The sequence below is a fragment of the Amblyomma americanum genome, chromosome 7 (genome assembly GCF_052857255.1).
Source record: "Amblyomma americanum isolate KBUSLIRL-KWMA chromosome 7, ASM5285725v1, whole genome shotgun sequence".
NCBI lineage: Eukaryota > Metazoa > Arthropoda > Arachnida > Ixodida > Ixodidae > Amblyomma > Amblyomma americanum.
The window spans coordinates 68,048,585-68,070,152 of record NC_135503.1 but is presented as its reverse complement, the minus strand read 5'-3'; the positions used below and the strand labels follow the sequence as shown (position 1 = coordinate 68,070,152).

General features: G+C 45.9%; 2 protein-coding genes across 2 annotated transcripts; both read right to left on the bottom strand.

Annotated features, from left to right (window-relative positions):
- Positions 1–7,395: 7,395 nt before the first annotated feature.
- Positions 7,396–12,712, bottom strand: LOC144099276 (sulfotransferase ssu-1-like). The gene is made up of 2 exons (XM_077632461.1): positions 12,505–12,712; positions 7,396–9,543 (listed from the first exon to the last, which is right to left on the bottom strand). The coding sequence occupies exon 2, from the start codon at positions 9,532–9,534 to the stop codon at positions 8,596–8,598; it is 939 nt and encodes a 312-aa protein (XP_077488587.1). The 5' UTR covers positions 9,535–9,543; positions 12,505–12,712; the 3' UTR covers positions 7,396–8,595.
- A 5,441-nt stretch (positions 12,713–18,153) lies between these two features.
- Positions 18,154–20,772, bottom strand: LOC144097188 (arylamine N-acetyltransferase / N-hydroxyarylamine O-acetyltransferase-like). Its single transcript, XM_077629939.1, has 2 exons — positions 20,355–20,772; positions 18,154–20,282 (listed from the first exon to the last, which is right to left on the bottom strand). Exon 2 carries the CDS (start codon positions 20,242–20,244, stop codon positions 19,351–19,353), a length of 894 nt encoding a protein of 297 aa, XP_077486065.1. The 5' UTR covers positions 20,245–20,282; positions 20,355–20,772; the 3' UTR covers positions 18,154–19,350.
- Positions 20,773–21,568: the final 796 nt, after the last annotated feature.

Sequence of the window (21,568 nt, the reverse complement as noted above, 5' to 3'; positions counted from 1 at the left end):
GATCCCAGTACCTTCTTCATACTTGGGTAGCCTGTAGAAGTCAGGTGTAGGTTCTACAGCGCTGCACGGTTCTAAGTATGGAACAGTGTAGGGTGGCGTATCCACGCCCGTCGACCCTCGCGTCGACTAAGCCCTTATCGTGCCGCTTTCGAGGTATTCTAGTGCCTCCCCGCCAAAAAAAAAAAAAATGAAAGCCTTTTTAAAGAGCCAGATTAAAGTGGCTGGCCTCGAATAACTGCCTCATTCTGTCGCGCCCGAGTTTGGAAGACATACGCCTGTCAAGCATTCTCCTTACGCGGCAGATCTTAGTTGTTTTTTCTTTCTTTTCTGTTCGAAAAATTTCGATAACTTATGTCTTCATACAAAAGTGTGATCATGTTGCTATAAAGGCCGCTTCACATATGCTGATTGTAGGGTGTGGCTTGGCACCGTTTCCGCTCTCATTCTTGTGTGCGCTGCACGTCAAGGTTGAGGCAAAATCGCCAGCCTGTTTAATTAAATGTTCAGTGGGCGAAATGCGCGCGGCTTTGGCCTCCCTTTCTTGCTAAGAAATTTTCGGCAAGGTTTACATTGTGACAAACATAACTTTTCGTGGAAAAACTTCAAGGACATCCATTTTCGTGAGAAATGAAAGAACGCGTGGACGGGAGAGCCATTTCCCACCTTCCACAGGTACCCAGAAATCCATTTGTGTACTGCTACCGCTGCTCAGACAACGATAACGTCAATAAGCTCTCCCCGCACGCTAACCTAGATGAATAATAATAATAATAATAATAATTGGTTTGTGGGAAAGGAAATGGCGCAGTATCTGTCTCATGTATCGGCGGACACCTGAACCGCGCCGTAAGGGAAGGGATAAAGGAGGGAGTGAAAGAAGAAATGAAGAAAGAGGTGCCGTAGTGGAGGGCTCCGGAATAATTTCGACCACCTGGGGATCTTTAACGTGCACTGACATCGCACAGCACACGGGCGCCTTAGCGTTTTGCCTCCATTAAAATGCAGCCGCCACGGTCGGGTTCGAACCCGGGAACTCCGGATCAGTAGCCGAGCGCTCTAACCACTGAGCCACCGCGGCGGGTCTAATCTAGATGCCGCAATGCTGTTTCTGTGGCATGCCTGTTGCACAAGTGCTTAAATTTTTGGAAATTTTTATTTTAAGAAGCAAGTACGATGAAGCTTGAATTTAATGTGGGTTGGATTGTCAAGTCGATAATACATTATGTGAGCGAGAAGTTTCGATCGTCAAGTGCAGAATTACACAGCACTTACAAGCGGCTAATTTAGTTTTCACTCCTAGGCTACGAGTTTATACTACAAATTAGAGGGCAGACTGAAAGAAACGATTTCATAGAATTACCGCAGAAAGCTCGTGTTGCAAAATTTTCATCGCCACCGTGGTCTTCACAAGTCCTGCTAATCTCGCATTCAGAGGCGTCAATCGCAGCGCAAGGGCACGAACTACCGGAGCCCTTAACATGCAACTTCGTTATGTACTCAAACAGCCCCGTCATACGCAACGACATACTCAACTTACGCCAAGAAGGATCATTTGACTCCTCCTTCAAACAGAAAGGTGTCAGTCAAGAGACCCTTTCTTATTTTGCCAAATCTTTTCCTATTCTTGTTTTTCGAAGGCCATCGGAAAGGATTTGTCCTGTGCCCGCCTTCATTTTGGCTAGTCGAGCATGTGAGGGTGTGTTGGCCCTTAGTGACAAGCGTGTTCATTGCGCTTTCCGCACGGGAGGCTTTTGTCGTGCCGTGTGACAAGTACGAAATATTGCAGAATACACCAACTTACCATTCATATTCCATGCTCACGTACGCCAAATTTCCCAGCTATATGCGTGGTATCGGATGCTTCAAATAAGTTTTGTGATCACGAGGATTCGCGCCTGCACTAAGTCCGTGGCCACCAAAACCGAAGTAACGTACTGTCTGATGCAAAAGGGACGTGTACCACTCGAGCTTCGGGTAGAATTAATTGCCACGTCATATTTCGACAGTGTCCACCGTCCACATGGGAGGCGGTTTTCAGCTAGAAGCACGTCAGTCTGGTCGTTTTGATCTGTACGCGGCCAATTCTTGTTTGGTTAAAACACCGAAAGATGTCGCAAGGGCAGCGAGCCCCGCAGTAGCGCGTGGTATACACCACTTTTGCTCCCGACTGTTCCTATAGATCTGACGCCCCGCTTGCATTATCTCACTGCCTGCATTCGAGGTAGTCTCTGCTAGGGGTTGCAGGCGCACAAATTAACTTCAAATGCACGTAAGCGCGCAAGAGGTACAAACAATCTAAACAGGAAACGATCCAAACTGAGGAAGTTTGGCAAAAGGCAAATATTACAACTCAGCTGTATATAGCAGACACTCTCTGACGAAAACTTCGCTGTATTTTGCGTCGTAACCAAAACATCCACTGCTCACCTGCTGCACTACAATATTGTCCAGATGTGCTCACGCCATAAACATCATGTGCGGCTAGGAGCGAGCGCTCTTGAGACTCGGCCACCAGCACTTAGGTACGTTCGTTAGAGGGACTGGACTTGGAGGAAGAAAAATTGGGGGGGGGGGGGGGGGGGGGGAGTGACGTCACGTGCTGCCTTGAGGACTTTCCACCCTTCGTAAGCAAAGTCCTCTTCAAGCCGTTCCCTTCCCTCTGCCATTGAAAGGGACGCCAAAGTTACGCGCTGAGATGCTCTCCATGTGCTGTTGTTGCCCTCGCAACAACACTGCCTCCTCTTCCCTTGTCGTTTCTCTTTTGATCCCAACTTCCCCAAACCGTGGTTTCGGTGTTATCAGAAGAACGGAAGTTTGGGCATGTTGGTACTGCTTCATAATTTTGATTTTGCAACAGCACAACACAGCGAGGACAAGAGCGAGCAGTCTTTGTGTAACTTCTGGCTCTTGTCCTCGTGTTGCGCTGTTGCAAAATTATGAATCGGTGATATCACTCAGCAAGGTGAACAGTTACACGAGCGTAGCGAATTTCTTTTCCTTACCTAACCACATTCCCTCCCAGCTACACATGACTGTCATGGATCGGTCCGTTCCAATAAGACCCACCATGAGCTTTCACAACGCGTGATCCTTCCCGAACATTTTAAATTTCTTTCGAAATTGTCACGCCGCGCTCCTTCATAACTTCGATCCTGTTTTTCCTAAGCGGCTGGACAGTCACCCTTGACTGTTTATACCGCATACTTACTCAACGTCCAGATGTCGGCATCCACTGGCGGACAATTTGTCTTTTGCGATGCGCAGGCCTTACGGAGCAGCTTTACCGAGGTATCCAGCGGTCGCAGCATGCATGCATTCCTCCAGTAGCGTAGTCTAGGCCTAGCACGGATAGGCCGCAAATTTTTTTTTTTTTTGTAAAAGCGCTTCTTGCTTCCGAAAGCACTTGGTCATCACTGGAAAAACTGCGTGACCAGATTGGTCGCATATCAAACAATTCTCACTCCGGTTTTACTCTCCCTCAAAACGATGGACAGGAAACAAGCGACAACGTTCAAGCTTTATTCAGTGGCTGTAATTTTTCTAATCTATCGCATTTTCACGGGAAGACGGCAGTGCTAATCCGAATAATCCCCGGCCGGTGACATCCGCTGCCTATTTCAAATGAACGTCTACAAAAAAAAAATTACGTGAGGTTTTCAACAACCAGAAGGTGACGTTTCGAGTTTCACAAAGCAGCGTTCCGTTTCCAACCCAGTCTTTCCGGATCTGAGTGTAAGTCAAGCGGACGTCCATTCTCAAATCAGTTGAATGTCACAGCGTGTAATCATGACATCATGCGTAAGGCGGTAGCAGCCTCGAAATCACTGTCTACAGTTAAAAGCATTCTCTATTGCAGAGCACATTTGATCAACTGTTTTCGCCGAAAAAAAAAAGCTTACAGGACAGTTACCATCATTCCGTGACAGCTAAGTCACAGTAACCGAAATTCCGCGAGAGCTGTCGATGTACAGTCGTGGCTCGTTAATACAAGACCCGTTAATATGGATGACTCAAATTATGAACAATGTGGGGGGGGGGGGGGGGGGACTTTTTCACGTATTTAAACCTCTTTAAAATAGACATCCGCTGTCTGGTCAATGGACAAGCGGAAAATGCACCGGGCCCATTGGAGGCCGTGTATTTTTGTCCCGTTAGTATGTACGGCGATGAGAACAATATCACTGCTACCCCAACGCGATGTTCAATTTTCTAAATCTTGAGTACAGGACATAAGAGGAATGTAGTGAAGAAGTGCAGATGACTAAGTTATGGCTCTTTTATTTTGCGGTTTCGCGCTTTAATGTGCAAAGTTGCCCAGTCGACGTACAGTAATGGACAAAAGTTTGCGGGATGCGGATTCAAGGAAAAAAAATTATTTCTGCGTTGCCTGGCTAGCCATTCAGATGGTATTTTTCTAGCAGATGGAGCACACCTGTCTCGTGATGCTTCTATATATTTCATTCACCTGCTATGTCTAACTGCACCAGAAATAAATTTCTTACCGTGAGTCCGCATCCCGCAAACTTTTGTCCATGACTGTACCTCACGATTTTCCGTATTGCATCTGTCGACGTAGAAAGTCGCATATTGCAGCTTTCAGCCGACTGACTGCTGATATGCACTAGCGGTTCGTGGACGTGAACAGTCGTAGTAGTTGTTCGCCCATTTAACCATGAGACGCCATCAAGCGTATCGGAAGCCACTAGACGCATCCAGCTGCATCGCATTATTTCAAGCGTGATAGCGACCAGGATAATTTCATTTCATTTCATTTCATTTATTGATCCCTTAAAGGCCCGAAGGCATTACATAAGGGGGGGGCATATTGGTTTCCAACGGCGATGATGGGAACATGCATAACAATAAAAAGAACAAACATACAAACAAACATAAAAGGGGTTGTAGTCATATCAGGGTTTTCCAGCAAGTGATACATCATTTAACAAAGATATGTCAAGCAATACTCGCTACAAAAGAGCGCAGAAGTGATCAAGATTTATGTGAGGTGAATTTTTATTTTCTCGCGGAATGTTTTGTGATCAGTGCATGCAGCGATGTCGTTAGGCAGTGAATTCCATAGTGCTATTGCGTTGGGGAAAAATGAGTTGTTGTAAGCTGACGTGTGGCCACTGATGCGTGCTATCGGGTTACCGTGACTAAGCCGGGAGGACGTTCGTAGTGGGGCGGTTAATAGAGCGTGCCGTGATCTTGTGTTATGATAAAATGTATGAAGTAAGCATAGGCGGGAAACGACGCGGCGTGATTCCAGTGTTGAGAGACGGAGGGACTGCTTGAGGGCGGTGACACTGGCTTCTCTTGAGTAACATGAAGTGATGAACCGAGCTGCACGATTTTGAATTGATTCCAATTCGATGGTGAGATACGATTGCCATGGGTGCCAGATGGATGATGCATACTCTAATTTTGGCCGCACAAATGTTTCATACGCGAGTTGTTTTATGTTAGGGGATGCAGATTTCAGATTCCTTCTCAGGTAGCCATGGGCTCGTAACTCCCGTAATTACGTCTAGCTTCAACTTCACCGGCCAACACTATGCGCAGAAGCAGACCTTCATCGCAGCTTTTTTTTTTCTTAGTTTTGTTTTTCTTCTCGATTCGCTATTGCAGTTGATTTGCTTTATTGACCGTTTTGCTCGGGAACAGGAGTGTCCATATTAACGATGCATTTTCGTTTAGCGACATACTGATCAAAGAATTAGAGAGCGACATGCATACATGTATTTATAGACCACTATTTTTATTTTTCACACAATCGCTCTTCAGCGTAGCACTTCTCCCAGTCCTTGATAGTTACGAAGCCTTGTGATCAGAGAACTGGCAGGCGCCGTGTTTGAGGTGTTGGGCCAGTGCCGATTTTCAAAGACGAAGTCTGTGCACATGTTTCGCGAGCTCCTCGTAGCAGTGGGAGGAGTTACGAGAGAGAGAAACTGCGCGGTTGCTCGTGACGTCACTGGGTTCGGACCACTATGCGTAGTAATGAGCGACACTAGCGTAACCCTCCTCCTTACACGGTGGTTACCCTTGTTACCATGCTTTGGTTACGACGGCTGCTACTACGACAACGCCGACGCTAAACCCAAGAAACGGGCCTTAACAGATGTCGCTGTAAAAGTTCAGTTATGCAATGCGCAGCTAGATCGGCACCCCCTCCTCCGACGACCAGATACCTCCCGGAGTTACCGATAGATTCGCACCTGCTCGAGAATTTTATTTGCAGTCTACATATGTTCAGCCGCAGTCAAAAACTCTTTATTTGATTACCGTCCTTTCCTGCATCCTGGAATAGATGTACGCATGCAGCCTTATTGTGACTGTGCTCATTATGCAGTGCATCATTGAATCTCAAGCAATGTGCCTTGGATGCAAACAATTTATATTTCTTCGATATAGTCACCTTTCATAAACGTCCAACGGCGGGCGTACGTCGGAAGGTATCTTGAAATATTCAATAATGGTATAACTGTTCTAGCATAGCGGGGACCTATTAGCTTAAATGTGGACCGGACCAGTCGGATGCCAGGTGCGCATGCGTAGTAGGCGCACCCCGTTAAAACATCTCCGCCATGCCACACGATGTGAAGGAGAACACTTGAAGCTCCCAAAAGAGATTTGCTTAAAACTTCACTGCATTTTTTTCTTTTGCTGAGGAAACGTCACGTTCTATTTTACACGTTGGATTGTCACGGCCATTCCAATATCCAGTGTAATCACCCATTTCTTCTGAAAATTAACCTCCTCAATTATTATTGGCGCTGCTTCCCCGAATACAAGTGACCATGCGCGGCATGTGTTGAGATTTGATTGCATCAAACTGCATTAAATTTGGCACAATAGTAATCTACACTTAAAACTCCGTGAATCATGCTCTATTCCTGCAGCAGCAAGCGCCCAGACACACACTACGCACCTTGTGAACAGCGGGGACGCGAATAAAGAAGCGCAGTACAAGGTGCAGTTAAGTCAGACAATACCAGTACAATTAACTGAATGCGACAGCTAGATAAAGCAGGAAAATGCAGAAAACAATGAGGAAACGGGCGACACAACGAGTCGTGGCGGACAGTATATTTTTAGCGCAGGGTGATCTACTACAACGAACCGGTTCCTCTAGGCACCAGCTGCGCATGCGCAGATTGCCATGAGGTGCACATTCCTGCCACTGAGCAGGTGCAGCTGGGTCCCCACGGAAGCGGATCACAGTAGCGGATCACGCTATGATAAATCCCTCTAATGGCATCAGTTAATGGCATCTGGTTAAGACCAGTGCCAACGGCACACTCATCTCTCCCCCAATAACATATTATTCATGCTGAATGAAATCTTTATTTAATGCAAACAAGTAAGCACTAGTAATCATTGACACTTTGACACAGCTTTCGAAAGAAAAAGCGTTTATTAAAGAAAAAATTGTAAACAGTTAATACAATACCAAGGATCTAGGAGGCCTAACCAGTGTAGAAAAAATGTTGCCTCTTTTTGCCTAAACGTTGTGAAAACAGTGTCATATCACGAGGGTTACAGGCCTGTCACCATTCGTAGGAAAAAACACTGTCAGAAAACGCTTCTGATTTTCAACTTTCCTGGCTGCATGATGGCTTAATTGTTGAATTATAAAAAATTTCTTGCAATATTGCAAACGTGTATAAGAAATTCGTACAACACAACACAGTCGATCACACGATACATTGGTGCCCGTTGCATAAGTTGCATATGTTGTGATTAACGGGATTCCAACTTTTGGCAGTGAAACCATAGGGTTTGTCATGCTTTAGGAACACAGCTTCTGACCTGGACAAAATAGTTATTCCTCAGGACATAACACACAGAATGTGGAGGCCACAAGCATGACTAAGGGTCATTCATTTACAAATGCATGAGTGAGAAAACAAAACCAGTAATTCAAAAACTATAACAAAACTATCAAACAAATGCATGAGTGATTGCACAAAATTATTGTAAACTTAATATTTTCAACAGTATATCTAAAAGCTTATGAGTATTATATCGCTGTAAAATGTGGGCTAACATATTATACACGCACATCATAAGTATATTATATGTAATTGTGAAAAACCTTGCAGTGAATTGAAATCTGTGACATAGTTCAATGCACTATAGAAAGCAGTCTGTTAAAAGTAGGCACTGTGACCGTAGTGGCCCATATCAAAAGCCCCACTGCCCACCAGCTGATGTCATACGAACAAAATAATGATGGGCAGCTTTCCATGCAGCTATCTACCGCTGCCTGACAAATATAGTCACAAATATAGTGACAAAAGAGTAAGTACATGCATCAGTAAAAAAGAAGTAACAACACTACAATATACCCCCATCTCTCTGCTAATTGTATAGCTCAAGCAGCAGCCATAACCACACTTTGACTTCATCTTATTGTAATATAGTGTCAGCGGTTCGCACGTTCCACAACAAATGCAGCTTGAAACCACCCTGTTACATTGTTCTCTTTCTATAAGCATTTTCAGTGCAGCATTACACGTACTGCCTTGGTCCTGCCATTGCTGGGTGAATAGGGCACCCCCGCTGCAAACAAGCATCTCCAATTTTGCTAGATCATCAGGCCACTTGAATCCAATCCTCAGGATCCCACAGCTTTGAATGTTCAACAACATGACCACACTTCTGCACAAAAGCTCCTTCAATGGCTCGCGACTGCTCCTCATTGAAGTGATTCTTCCAGTCTCCAATGATGCCTTTGCGCACCATAACTTCAGGTGGTGGTGGTGGTCTACTCAGTGGATAATCTTTTTTAGCTGTCCAGTTTTCTGGATCCTGATCTCCAAGTGCTTTCTTGTAATTAGTGTTCAGGTACTCCTTCATGCAATCAACACTACTGTTTTGGACAACTTCCTGGAACTTTGGTGATTCAACAGAGAGCAGCTCGGGGTCCTTTACTCCAACAAACTTGGCTATCTTGAGCACAGCTGCGCCAGGATCTTTTTTCATCCCTTCATAGGTCAGGAAGAGGACATTTGGTTCCTGGACATGCGGGTACCAGGAGACAAGATGACCAAAGTAGTCTCCAAAACTTGTCGCCCCATCAATGAAGAGCCGTAGATACTCATCAAATGTGCCATCCTCAAAGTTATAAAGTTTGGTCTTTTTTGTGTGATGATAGTAGGAAACGCAGCAATCCTTGGGGTTTCTCACAACATATATGTACTTTGCTTGGGGATGCTTTGGCAGCAGCTCATAAGGGAGATGGGTGGTAATGATCCTGGGCTCCGGCAAAGCAGCTATGACGTCTTTGCCAACCATTTCAAAGAAGGAAGTGGATAGGCCATAGTCACTCTCCTGAGCAGAGTTCTCGCCAACAAGCAGCTGAACAATACGCTTCGTCCAATTGGTACCACATTTTGGGAAAGTGTCAATGAAGATGTCGCCAGCAGACGCCTTGTATTCTAAGCAGGATAGCAACTTGGCAGGGTCGAAGCCATGTGGAAGCCGGATGCCATTCACGTCTTGGTACAGGGGCGGACGGCTCCGACTACCCATGGTCAGTGCCTGGAGGTAAACAAAAAATATGTTATCTGCACATTATATTAAGGTCACGAAATGCCATGCACCTCCTCCTATAGTACCTTTGTGCTCACTATTCACAGTCCCGCTAATCCTTTTGCCTCCTACTTTCGTTAAAACCTCTTTAGTCGAGGTGCAATGAATTATGAGTTAGTTTTTACGAAACGCAAAAGAAACGATAAAACTGTACACTCATATCATGCAGGCTATACCCTTAGCAAAAAAAAGGCTGTGCTAAAAATGCATTTCGAACATGTATTAATTTGATATTCATTTTGTATTTTTGTCCCTATGCTTAAATTGCGATAAATATGCTTTCTAAGTATGACAGGAGTAACATCTTGAACATTCTTTCAAATATGTCAAAAATACAAAATTTTCCGCTTCGTATATTTATTGTACATTAAAAATATACTAAAAATATACATTACCTTACATTAGAAATGCACTAAAGATATGCATTTAATACATTAAAAGTATATTCACTTTGGCTTTAAAAAAGTCTACCAGTCGGCTTTACCTGCTGAGACAGATTAATGTTGTCAGCAGCAGAACCAGGCTATAAGCGATAAGCATTAAGAGCCTATCGCTGAGAAAACACGGAGTTGTCAATCAAGAGGTCTATTGCAAGGTCACGTGACGGAACTTTAACGGAAAGGTGTCGCCACACAGCAAATGTCGACAGAAAGTGACGTCAGCAAACAGGAAGCGCTCCGACGAGCGCGATACTTGGCTTGCCTTATACCTGTATATAGCCCCCGAGAGACGACACATTATTTTGCCCGGTGAGGCGTTTTTTACGCAAACACTGTGGGATCCCAGATTGTTAGACAAGTTCCGGACTGGTCGCGTTCGAATATGGGGACGATCTAGAACCGAACTGCTAACGGTAACTTGCGTCAGGCATTGGTATGGAGTCGAACTGTCAACCAACAAATACATGGAATTCTATGCGAGCCGATCGGCCTTGCCAGTCGGGGTCCTTTTCGCTGGAATATTCCGGCACGGAGGTGCCCAAGGCGCCCTTGCCGGTGTAATGCTATCATGTTTTCCACACGTTATGTAAATGAGTAGTAATTGCTCCCTGCTAGAAGTTGCCATAAACAGGAGGACGATAAAAAGGGGGAAGTGTTCACTATTCCCTAAAACGTGATTTCGAGCACTAGATTGTTCCACGCCAGCTTGAAGTGTGCTGCAAATATGTTCACGCGAACTGTCCACGTGTTATAATTGAAGTATACTGTGGATGAATTAATTTTGTATTTGTAAAAGGTCACTCTAAATGCATTGCACACATGCAAATGCGATTTCCCGAAACGCAATTTCCAGCACTAGATTGTTCTTTAATAGAGCAGCTTTAACAGAGCTGAAAATATGTTTACGAGCGCTGCCCATTTGTTAGAATGGAAGGCAAATTAATTTCGTATTTACGAAAACAGACTTTAAACACATTGCCAACTTGCAAATGCCATTTCCTCAAACGCAATTTTGAGCACTAGATTGTTCTACGGCAGTTAAAGGTGTGCTGCAAATATGTTTAAAAGGACTGCCCGTTCATTAGAATTCAAGTATACTTCGGTCGAATTAATTTTGTATTTAAGAAAGTACACCTTTGATACACTGGCAAGATGCTAAAAGAGCATACATATTTGTTCATGTACACGAAACGTGATCGAAGCATGCTTTAAGTGAGGTATTTTTGGAAAATTTTAGGAATATATTTCGAATACCAAGCATGAAATTTCAGGAACATATTCTCTGCATATTTTTAGCGTAGTCATCGATACAAAATATGTTTAAAATGCAAAATAAATATTCTGCCGTATATTCCAAGCGTATTAATTTTCGCTAAGGGACACTACTACTTGAACTACATTACAATGGGTAATGTTAAGCCGAGAAGTTCACATTCAGCAAGAACACTAAGATCAAACGTTGGTCAAGATCATGCTAAGTGTGCACATTCTGGGCTGTAAATACGTTTTGTTTTCGCTGGAAGACAAGATATTTTCTATTTTTCACCCATACATGGCACATAAGCCCCGCTCAAACAACATATGCAGCAGCATTCCATACGCAGCGCGCACAAATATACAAAAATAATTGCACACTAATACAAGCTGCAAACAAAGTAGTCTCCAGTAAGCATTTTTAGTATCCCTATTTCATGCTTCAGCAGAGCTGCTATTGGCCGGTCTCAGGATTTTTATTATTAATTTATAACAAAAAAGAGAGAAAAATATTTAATGACAGGAAATGTAAATAGAATTTAATAAGAATTTAACTGGTATTGAACGTACATACTTAAAGTACTCATAGCAAAAAAAAAAAAAAAAAACTTCGGAACAGTAGAAATGGCACCTCATCCTGCCATGACGGTTAACATTTTTGGCATTCTTTCCTAATTTTGCAGGTTTAAAATTACGGTCAGTTCACGCGCAACTTACTGCACACGACAGCCAACAACAAATAGCGCAAATGGGCCACCTCCGAGAACTTTTACCTTCCGAGTGTTCTATCGTTATCTTCAGAAGCGTGCACGAGTAGACGAAGTTAGACAGCACTGCCAATACGCACGGACGGCTAACTCGCCTTGGTCTCGGCACTGAACTGTACGACATAAGGACGCCTCAGAAGTATCACGCAGCGCGTTTGAGATTTCAAGCCGACCGCGCTACGCTTGCAGTGAATTCAGAGATTACGCAGTGATAGCAAGCGAAACTTTTTTCGAATTAACGAAACCCTTAGCTATGCGACCAAGCATGCTCCGCTGATGATCAATGGGCAAATAAAAAAGAAATGCCTAAGGAGAGCATTTAACGCTCTCAGTATTAAGCGCACGTACCGAAGAAAGTGAAACTCAAAACCTAATGCAAAGGCGCGAGCGGCTTCCCGCATCGCTATCCGACGCCAGCTTCCGCCTCCGTGCAATCCAAACGCACTCACCTGCTGCGCTTGGCGACGTCTGTGCAAGTAGGCTCGTGAGCGACCTCGACAGCTTCCTTTATTCGTTCCGTCGACAGGTAATCTAGAGCGCGGCTTTGACGGAGTTGTTGACACAGCTGCACAATTGCCTACGGTCAAAGTTCCAAGAGAGGCGACACTGACGACAGAGCCGGATGAGGGACGATCCGGCGTGCACCTCGAATGCGCCGCCTTGTTCACTCTTGCCTGCCGTTTGCCCAGAGATGTAGTTGAGCCTTTGGCCGGCAGAGGCACTACTGTACCAACCGCGCGCAAAACCTGGCGCCAGATTCAAACTTACGAAGCCTTCAGCTTCATCTCTGCTCTCCACAATAACTGTGCGGAGATCATCAGGGCAGTAAAAGCAGCGAAAATTTAGAGGTTTAGCTACTCAATAGCAGGCAGGCAGATCCTCAGTGACCTAGGGGAGAGCGAGAGGAAACCCTCGCATACTTCAGAGCTAAACCACTTAGACACACGGAAGCATCTCAGAATTTCCAGTATACCTAAAATCATGCACCCGGAGCATGATAAAGAAAGTAGAAGACATAGAGCTCGAACAATAATGAACAATCGTGCCCGGGACCCGCCGGGTAACATAGCCTTCTGCGAGTAACATAGCCTTCTGATAGTAAGTTAGCTGTTCACAATATTTGTAAGGGGTGGTCTCCAGTCAAGCCGCCAAGTTACCAAGAAGATGCCCCTCAAGCAGAGGGGTCTCCTTCATATAGGCACCTGCTCATGAGGGCTTTCCGCGGAATGAGGCTGCTCACAGCCTCGCTCGAGAATTACACATCCGAGGTGCTCTGGAAGTGCCCCTGAGTGGGAATAAAGACCCTCTCATAACGTATAAAGATATAGCCGAAACACCTAGACTGGATAGGAGAACACTCTCACTTCCGGACAGGTCACTCACTCCAAAGGAGTGCAGGGCCTGGGAGAGGCTTCAGGTCAACAGATTCTTTCCGTACTATATACTACACGATGAAGACACTGGGGAGCCTGAGCTCTGCAGTAGCTGCCACAGAATGAGTTCGCAAAATCTCTTAGATTGGGAGTGTCAGGATTCTCCTGGGGCTAAATCACAAAGCATCCCATACCTTGCCACCTGGGAAGAGCTGATCCGGAGCCACGACCCGGATCAGCAAAGACTCATCATCCGTCAGGCGGAGACAGCTTACTACAAGACTCTCTCCGCGGTCTCCGGTGCTGAGAGCCCGGCTGGGAGGCACCCCCTCCTAATTGCAGCGCCCCGACCGTGAGGTAGATGATGATGGAAGTTAATTCATTCATTCATTCATTTGGACAGAAGTTTACACGGGGTTCTGCGGCCGGAAAGGTCACACCGCCATGCTTTTTCTAAAGCGTACGTGCAGGCCTGTTTTTATGTAGCGTTTTGTTTGGGCTTTTTTCTGCCTAATTTCCTCTCTTTTTTTCTTTCTTACGGTCCTCTTTTGTTTCCTGTTCTTATTGTTTATTTCTGAAGGCCTATTCTGTCTTTTATTTTCTCGGGCTAGCACGCGAGCACTCGCGCATTGTTCTTAAGGATACTCTTGTGAATGCGGGCCCAGGTATTTTGCAGACTTTTTGCCCACCTTACTCGCAGTGACACATCTCTTTATCTTGTTTAGGCAAATAGCACGCCCACCCTTCTGCGTGCATGCACTCATTTTGACTCCAGGGAATGAGCTAGAGAATATCAAAGAAACCTGCACTGATGACCGGAACTAACTTGACGCATCACGTACACACAATGCGCAGGTATGCAAGCTTTTCCAGCTTTATACATCCGCGTCATCTTTCAAGAAATTGACGAACACTTGATCCTCACGCGTCACTCCTTTACTGTTCATTATGTTTAAGCCTTTTAACCCGCGTTCTTAAATTATGCTTTTGCTGCTTATCTAAATATCAACGTGAAGGACAACGTCCCAAAGTAGTAACAAAGAACAAACACTGGCTGGATAGTCCTAGCAACCATCTGTTCTTTATCTCTTCTTTTTGAATTCGTCTGCTGGGCTGGTTTCAAGTTAACCACGAAATCCCAACTAGCTCAGCGTTCACTATTTTCATCATCAGCAGCAGACTAAACAAATTCACATAAGGATAAAAGCATCTCCTATATCTTATCAATTAACCCTGTCCTGTGCCAGCAGAGGCCAGGTTATCAACGCAAACTTTCTAAAACCACCCACCGCCCAGCTGACTACCTGCAACCGCCTGCTACGCTTGCCTTCTCTTGGAATCCACTCCGTCACCTGAAGGGACCATCGGATATGTCCCTTTCGCATTACGTGCCTTGCCCATTCCTATTTCTTGTTGATTTAAACTAGGATACAATTAAATCACGTTTGTTCCCTGACAGACTCCGCTCTTTTCCCGTCTCTTAACGTCAAACCCATCAATTTCCGTTCCATAGCTCGAAACGTTCTCCTCAGTTCAATATAAAATAAATACTGAATAAAGCACAGCAGTTCTCTTAAAGAGTGTTTACTATGATGTTAAGGCTGTGGGTAATTACATACAACGCGCCGAGAAAGGTGCGGTGGCACATGAACGAGTGGTGTCAGTAAGATGTCTGTTTCAATCCGTCCTTCCCGAGCAGTGTTTCGTAGTAAGCTGTTTTTCCGCTCCTTTTAGTGTCTTTTTTCTTCACAATTAGGGAAAAGGAGAAACTGCTCTTTTCCGGTGGTACCGTTTATAGTGGTTTCTAATGAAATGCTAGCTTTTTTTTTTTCAGGGATGGTAGATGTGATTACACATTTTTCACGTCTACAACCCTCTGTCGAAATTGTACTGTTACCTACACTGACACAGTGTGGTTACCTCATGGAGTCATAGACGCTGTACAATTGCAATCATCCGAACGTGCCGAGCGAGCGATGATTTGTGGGGCATTTTTTCGCACAGCTTATCTAGTCTACCCGAAAATGGTGCTCTGAAACGTTAACTAAAGTTTAGGAAAGTATGACGTAGAGGACTTTAGCAGGCTGCTAGATGTGAAGTTCGTGGAATAGCGCATATAAAGAAACGTAACATAAAGTGCGATTGAACCGCTTGCGGCGCACTGCACGCAGCGCCCACCAAGTATTCGCGCATATGTCCCCTGAATGGTTTCTACGGCTGCCGGCACGCTGGTGTAGTGCAGCATGACGACTGGCCGCCGACGGTCGGCCGCTTTTGCGATGACCCCCACGGGCTCCCGAAAGAGGGCTCTGTGGGGAACCGAATTTGGCAGTATCCATTTAGATGTCGATATAGCACAGCCACTCTCCCTGAACCCATAAGGTTTATAGATAGCAAAGCTGATGCGAATGAATCTGCGATAGACGTTAATTGGTTTGTTTGTTTTTTTCTGGGGGGGAAGGAAATGGCGCAGTATCTGTCTCATATATCTTTGGACACCTGAACCGCGCCGTAAGGGAAGGGATATAGGAGGGAGTGAAAGAAGAAAGGAAGAATAGGTGCCGTAGTGGAGGGCTCCGGAATAATTTCGACCACCTGGGGATCTTTAACGTGCACTGACATCGCACAGCACACGGGCGCCTTAGCGTTTTTCCTCCTTAAAAACGCAGCCGCCGCGGTCGGGTTCGAACCCGGGAACTCCGGATCAGTAGTCGAGCGCCCTAACCACTGAGCCACCGCGGCGGGGCAAGATAGACGTTAGCAAAATGCGGTTCGAAGATCGGTGCCTGAAAATCATGGTGGTGACTGAAAAATTTGTCAAACGTAAAAATCACTAGAATTTATATGTAAAGAAAAATAATTCAGAACATTGTAGCGCTTGCAGGCGACGAACGAAGAGAGGACGAGACACAATGTTCAGAATGTCAAGCCAACTTGCCCAGCAGCACACCCTGCTCAAGAAAAATAACAAATGTATAGACATCTAAGTTTCACAGATTGGTTTAAAAATATGAAGAAAAAATACGAATCATGGTGCAACCTGCCAGCACCCCGTTTCAAAGGGGACACTCTTAACATCCATCCATCCATAATGTCCGTCCGTCCGTCCGTCCGTCCGTCCGTCCGTCCATCCATCCATCCATCCATCCATCCATCCATCCATCCATCCATCCATCCATCCATCCATCCATCCATCCATCCATCCATCCATCCATCCATCCATCCATCCATCCATCCATCCATCCATCCATCCATCACGAGAAACCTATCATGAGAAATTTCGCCTCTTTCTCACGTATATACGGAGTTCTAAAAACCTCGATTATCAGGACCAGTATGTTTTGTTGAAAGTGAGTAAGGCTACGAGCATGCACACACTAACCAGCCTCCTTTGCACGATGGTTTTATTACGAAGGTGGTCACACAACAGGCACAAAAAGATTATTTTTAATAGACTGCGGCAATACATCGATGGCACAGTATGTTACTTTGTTACAGTACACTATGCTAACGCTTTGTTTTGTGTCCTCTCCTTTCTTGCCTGTCGTCGTTCTGCGCTGCTCCGTGGCTCGCTCGTGATGTTTGTTGCATTGCCATTTTTTCTTGATCCAGTACCTGATATCGGTTCTGTCTTCGCACAAACCAGCATGAATTTGCAAATCAGCTCTCAGAAAAGGATCGGTCTAGGCCAATGTCCCATATGTAAACAGCACCATAAATTTTGGTCCAACTCGACCGCAGGCACATTGGCACAACTCAACTTTGCTGTACATTGCTTCAAAAATACGCTTGAAATTCTGACCAAAGAAGGGGTGTTGAAAAAATTAATGTGAATTAGCTCAGCTAATCCAGGATATACAAAGCGAAAGCTGTCGGCGTTCACTGTGTTCATTGGCGTTGGCGTTGGCGTTGACAATGTTCTAGACGACGATGGCTTTGAGCAAAGGAAGGGCGCATAACTGGCTCCCTGGATATGTTGACGCCTCATTCGTGCTTTGATTCGTGGTGAGAGAGAGATGTGGGATGAATGAATTAGCGCTGACAGCGTTGTGGCGGACATGCGGCACTGCTGCAATACCTAGGCCGCAGCGTTCATTTGGTGATCAATCTCTCGCGATCAACCATTAACTGCATGCGACCTCCCAGGGTGGCAGGAATAATAATAATAATAATTGGTTTTGGGGGAAAGGAAATGGCGCGGAATCTGTCTCATATATCTTTGGACACCTGAACCACGCCGTAAGGGAAGGGATAAGGGAGGGAGTGAAAGAAGAAAGGAAGAGTAGGTGCCGTAGTGGAGGGCTCCGGAATAATTTCGACCACCTGGGGATCTTTAACGTGCACTGACATCGCACAGCACACGGGCGCCTTAGCGTTTTTCCTCCATAAAAACGCAGCCGCCGCGGTCGGGTTCAAACCCGGGAACTCAGGATCAGTAGTCGGCTCAATTGTATTGTTTGGTTTTTTAGGAAAGGAAATGGCACAGCAACCGTCTCACATATCTCGGTGGACACCCGAACCGTGCCGTAAACGAAGGGATAAAGGAAGGAGGGAAAGAAGAAAGAGAAAACTGAAAACTGAAAGTTGCATTTTGAGGAAAGGCGCGACGCTGCGCAGTGGCGGAACACCTGTGGCTCGGTGTGACTGGGAAGCGAGATAAATAATTGGTTTTTGGGGAAAGGAAATGGCGCACTATGTCTCATGTATCGTTGGACACCTGAACCGCGCCGTAAGGGAACGGATAAGGGAGGGAGTGAAAGAAGAAACGAAGAAGGAGGTGCTGTAGTGGAGGGCTCCGGTATAATTTCGACCACCTGGGGTTCTTTAACGTGCACTGACATCGCACAGCACACGGGCCTTAGCGTTTTTCCTCCATAAAAGCGCAGCCACCGCGGTCGGGTTCGAACCCGGGAACTCCGGATCAGTAGCCGAGTGCTCTAACCACTGAGCCACCGCGGTGGGTGCGAGAGAGAAAAGGCGACGGAGTCGGCGGCGGCCACCTGCGCCGTGCGTGACGTCACTAGTGTTCTGACATACGCCGGCTCGCGCGAAGCGCGGTGTTGACTGGAGTAGTGAAGCTTTTCGCTTCAAAACTTCTTAACAATGGCCCGCAATATATGAAGCAGCGGCTCGCATTCTCGCAATGAGCACCAATGTTGTAAACGCCAGCTCTAAAAGCAAGAAATGACGGCCGTCCTAGTGGCTCCACCTGTTGTGCACGGTGCGAAATGCTCTCTGTAAGCGGTGAGTATACTCCTCCCCTTGTGTTTAACAAATTTATTAAATTGTTCTTTTTATTGACATGGTCATAAAAGGAGATGTTGGGGCCTGATAGCTGCCCTGGCTACTCCTTTTCGCATAAGGCAAGAAAATACACTGGAACTGGTGAAATTGATTTCAACAAAGCACAGCTGCATTCAACGCAAACAATTCAGAATACAGATAATACAATCCAGACGCCAGTAATATTATCATGAAAGATAAAATATGCTATCAGCAATGAAGTGACCAAATCACATCACGTTAAAAATATGCTGTAAACCAAAATATGTCCTAATCACCGTTCAGTAGAGAGTTAGGCTAGTTGGTAACAATCCATCTTACAGTAATCACAGTAAACAGAACCCAAATATACAATAAATGACAGAGAAACAATGAACAACAACAATAACGATAAGGGCACTATGTAAGACATCATAGTAACAGAAAAAAATTTACTGCCAGGGAACCCATAATCATCAAACTTGCAAGCATACACTGGAGAGCTTCAGCCGAGAAAGATAAGTGCAGAATCTACTCAAGCAACATATCTAGAAAGTCCAAAGAATGCTTTAACGCCTATTTAAGCGTTTGTAAACGAAACTAGTTCTCCACGGGCCCATCAAGGGTTTTCATTGTTGCTTTTCAACATCAACTGCGCGTTCAACAGTCCGGCCAAAGTCTTTTCTTTCCCCGGGCCTTTCCATCCTGTCTCCAGGAGCCCATAACCTCGCGCAGCCGTACATGCAAGGGCCCAATGTCGTCTTCTGGGCTAAGGCCTAGTCTGAAAACCGTTCGTAGAAGCTTCACAATCTCATCTTCATTCTTCAAGACTCGCTTTTCCACGATACCATGGTTCGGGGACCAGCGGATAAATTGATCATTTACAAGCTGCAGCCAACACCCGTCGTCCACACAGCGTCTTCCAACAAAGAGTTCATGCCTCACATGGCTCTCCGGGAGAGTGGACGAAAGCCAGTTGAGAGGAACGAAATCCTCCCAGTCGAAGTCGTACGGCTCAACGGTGAAGGACACCTTCCAGCCGCCGCTCTTGGTGGGGACACAGACGTCTAGGGCCCCAGAGTTGCCAACCTCGCGAATAAGAAATGGCTTCGTGTTGCCCCCTTTCAAAGGAAGTGCTCGCTCCATGCCTATGAAGGCCACGCCGATGTCCACGAGGCGGTCACCTCCGTCGGGCAGCTGCACCAGAAGCGCGACATGGGAGAGCCGGGTCTTCGCGGGCGAATCATCCGACGTCGCGATACGGAAACGGGCCGGGCATGGCAGCACACGATAGCCGAGTGCCTCCAGCAGTCGACCGAACAGGCAGTTGAGCTCGTAGCAGTAGCCTCCGCGACCTTTGAGCACCTTGGTCAGCACGGCTTTGGTGTCAAGGAAGACGTCTCGTCCCAGCAAGCTGTCCACATTTTCAAAAGGAACCCGTTCTAAATGGGCTCTGATCAGAGTGTTCAGGTGGTCCAGATTCGGCTCGACGGGACGGATCACTCCCAGATACTCCAGGTAATCTTGCACTGCCTGTTCCGGGAGGGGCTCCATCTAGGCTCCTGTGGGTGATGCCGACACAAGGTTTTTACCTGCAACACAAGTCGCACACTGAGCTATTTCCAGAACACACTTCTTTCCGCGCCGCTGAGAATTCTACTTACTTGACTACAGGCGCCTGTGGACCGCCGGTGTCGTTGGCTGCTACAAACACATGGTCTCGCAAAGAAACACAATCAACGAGTGAGTGTCGGAGTCACCTAGTTAATTTTGGGATCGATCTCTTTCGTCCTAAGGCTCCGCTACAGAGGCACTCGCTAACAGTTCCGACCTGTAAGCCCGTGCACACAGTCTGGAAAAAGGTCGAAGCTCTATGTTGTCTCACTAGTGTCGCAGCATGTGTGCGAGTCATGGCTAGAAATATGTCGTTGGAGCGAGGTCATCGCTATAGGCGCAGCTGCGTAGTTGTCTCTGACGTTAATAACAGTGTAAAATCTCGGGAGGATATATTTTTCGCTTATTTTTACTTCACCTATCTCCCTTTCTACAGGTGTTCTGAGTATGCACGCATTGCTTCAATGATAAGAATATAAAAAGCGGCGCGCGCAAAAATAATGTTTCGGGGTACGGCTTGGAATGGACGGTTCTAATGAGCCTGATGGTTCCCTAGCTGTCGCTAGCATGCCGTGTTTTTTTTTTTTCAGGGAAGATCTCCTTTACAATCGAAAAGTGTAGTTTTCAAAGAAAAACTACATTTTTCTGCATTAACTCAACTGCAACTTACGTTGTAAATATGAACTTATAATTACTGCACTGTTGGCTATCTTTAGAGAAATCGGAGGGTGACGCACTCGTTAGCTCAAAGCTGTCTTATATTTCTCGAGTTGTAGTTTGAGTAGCCACAGCTGAATTGTGGTAAACGGCTTCGCCGTCGTATATCGCACTCGATGTGGTGACCATGGTAGAGAGAGGTTGGGCAGACGCTTCTTGAAAATGACAAAGTGAACAAGGGAGAGGAAGGCCTCGGGGTGCTTGCCATCGTTCATCATCGTGCCATCGTTCATCAACGTTCATCATTGGCGGGGTTGAAAAAAGGTCTCCGTCGAGGTGCAGTTGTAATTATCACTCCCTTTTCTACCCCCCGGAAAATCTTGGAAGTCTGGTTAATTTTTCTTTCTAAGTCAGAGCTACGTCCGTTGAATGTGAGGCGTGTCTTAATATCTTGTAGCACTCAGCTAAGGAATAACCTGTGCAGGCGCCTGTGTGCGGCCAAAAAAGGCTGTTCGAGGCGCACGATATGCGGTGCCGGAGCTAACAGAGAGACGTGCTACCCATAAACCAGCTCCTCGCAGACGACCATAAATAGGGGTATGCTCAC

Coding starts and splice junctions, on each gene's coding strand:
- LOC144097188 (XM_077629939.1), bottom strand. CDS start 20,244: ATGGAGCCCCTCCCGGAACAGGCAGTGCAAGATTACCTGGAGTATCTG.
- LOC144099276 (XM_077632461.1), bottom strand. CDS start 9,534: ATGGGTAGTCGGAGCCGTCCGCCCCTGTACCAAGACGTGAATGGCATC.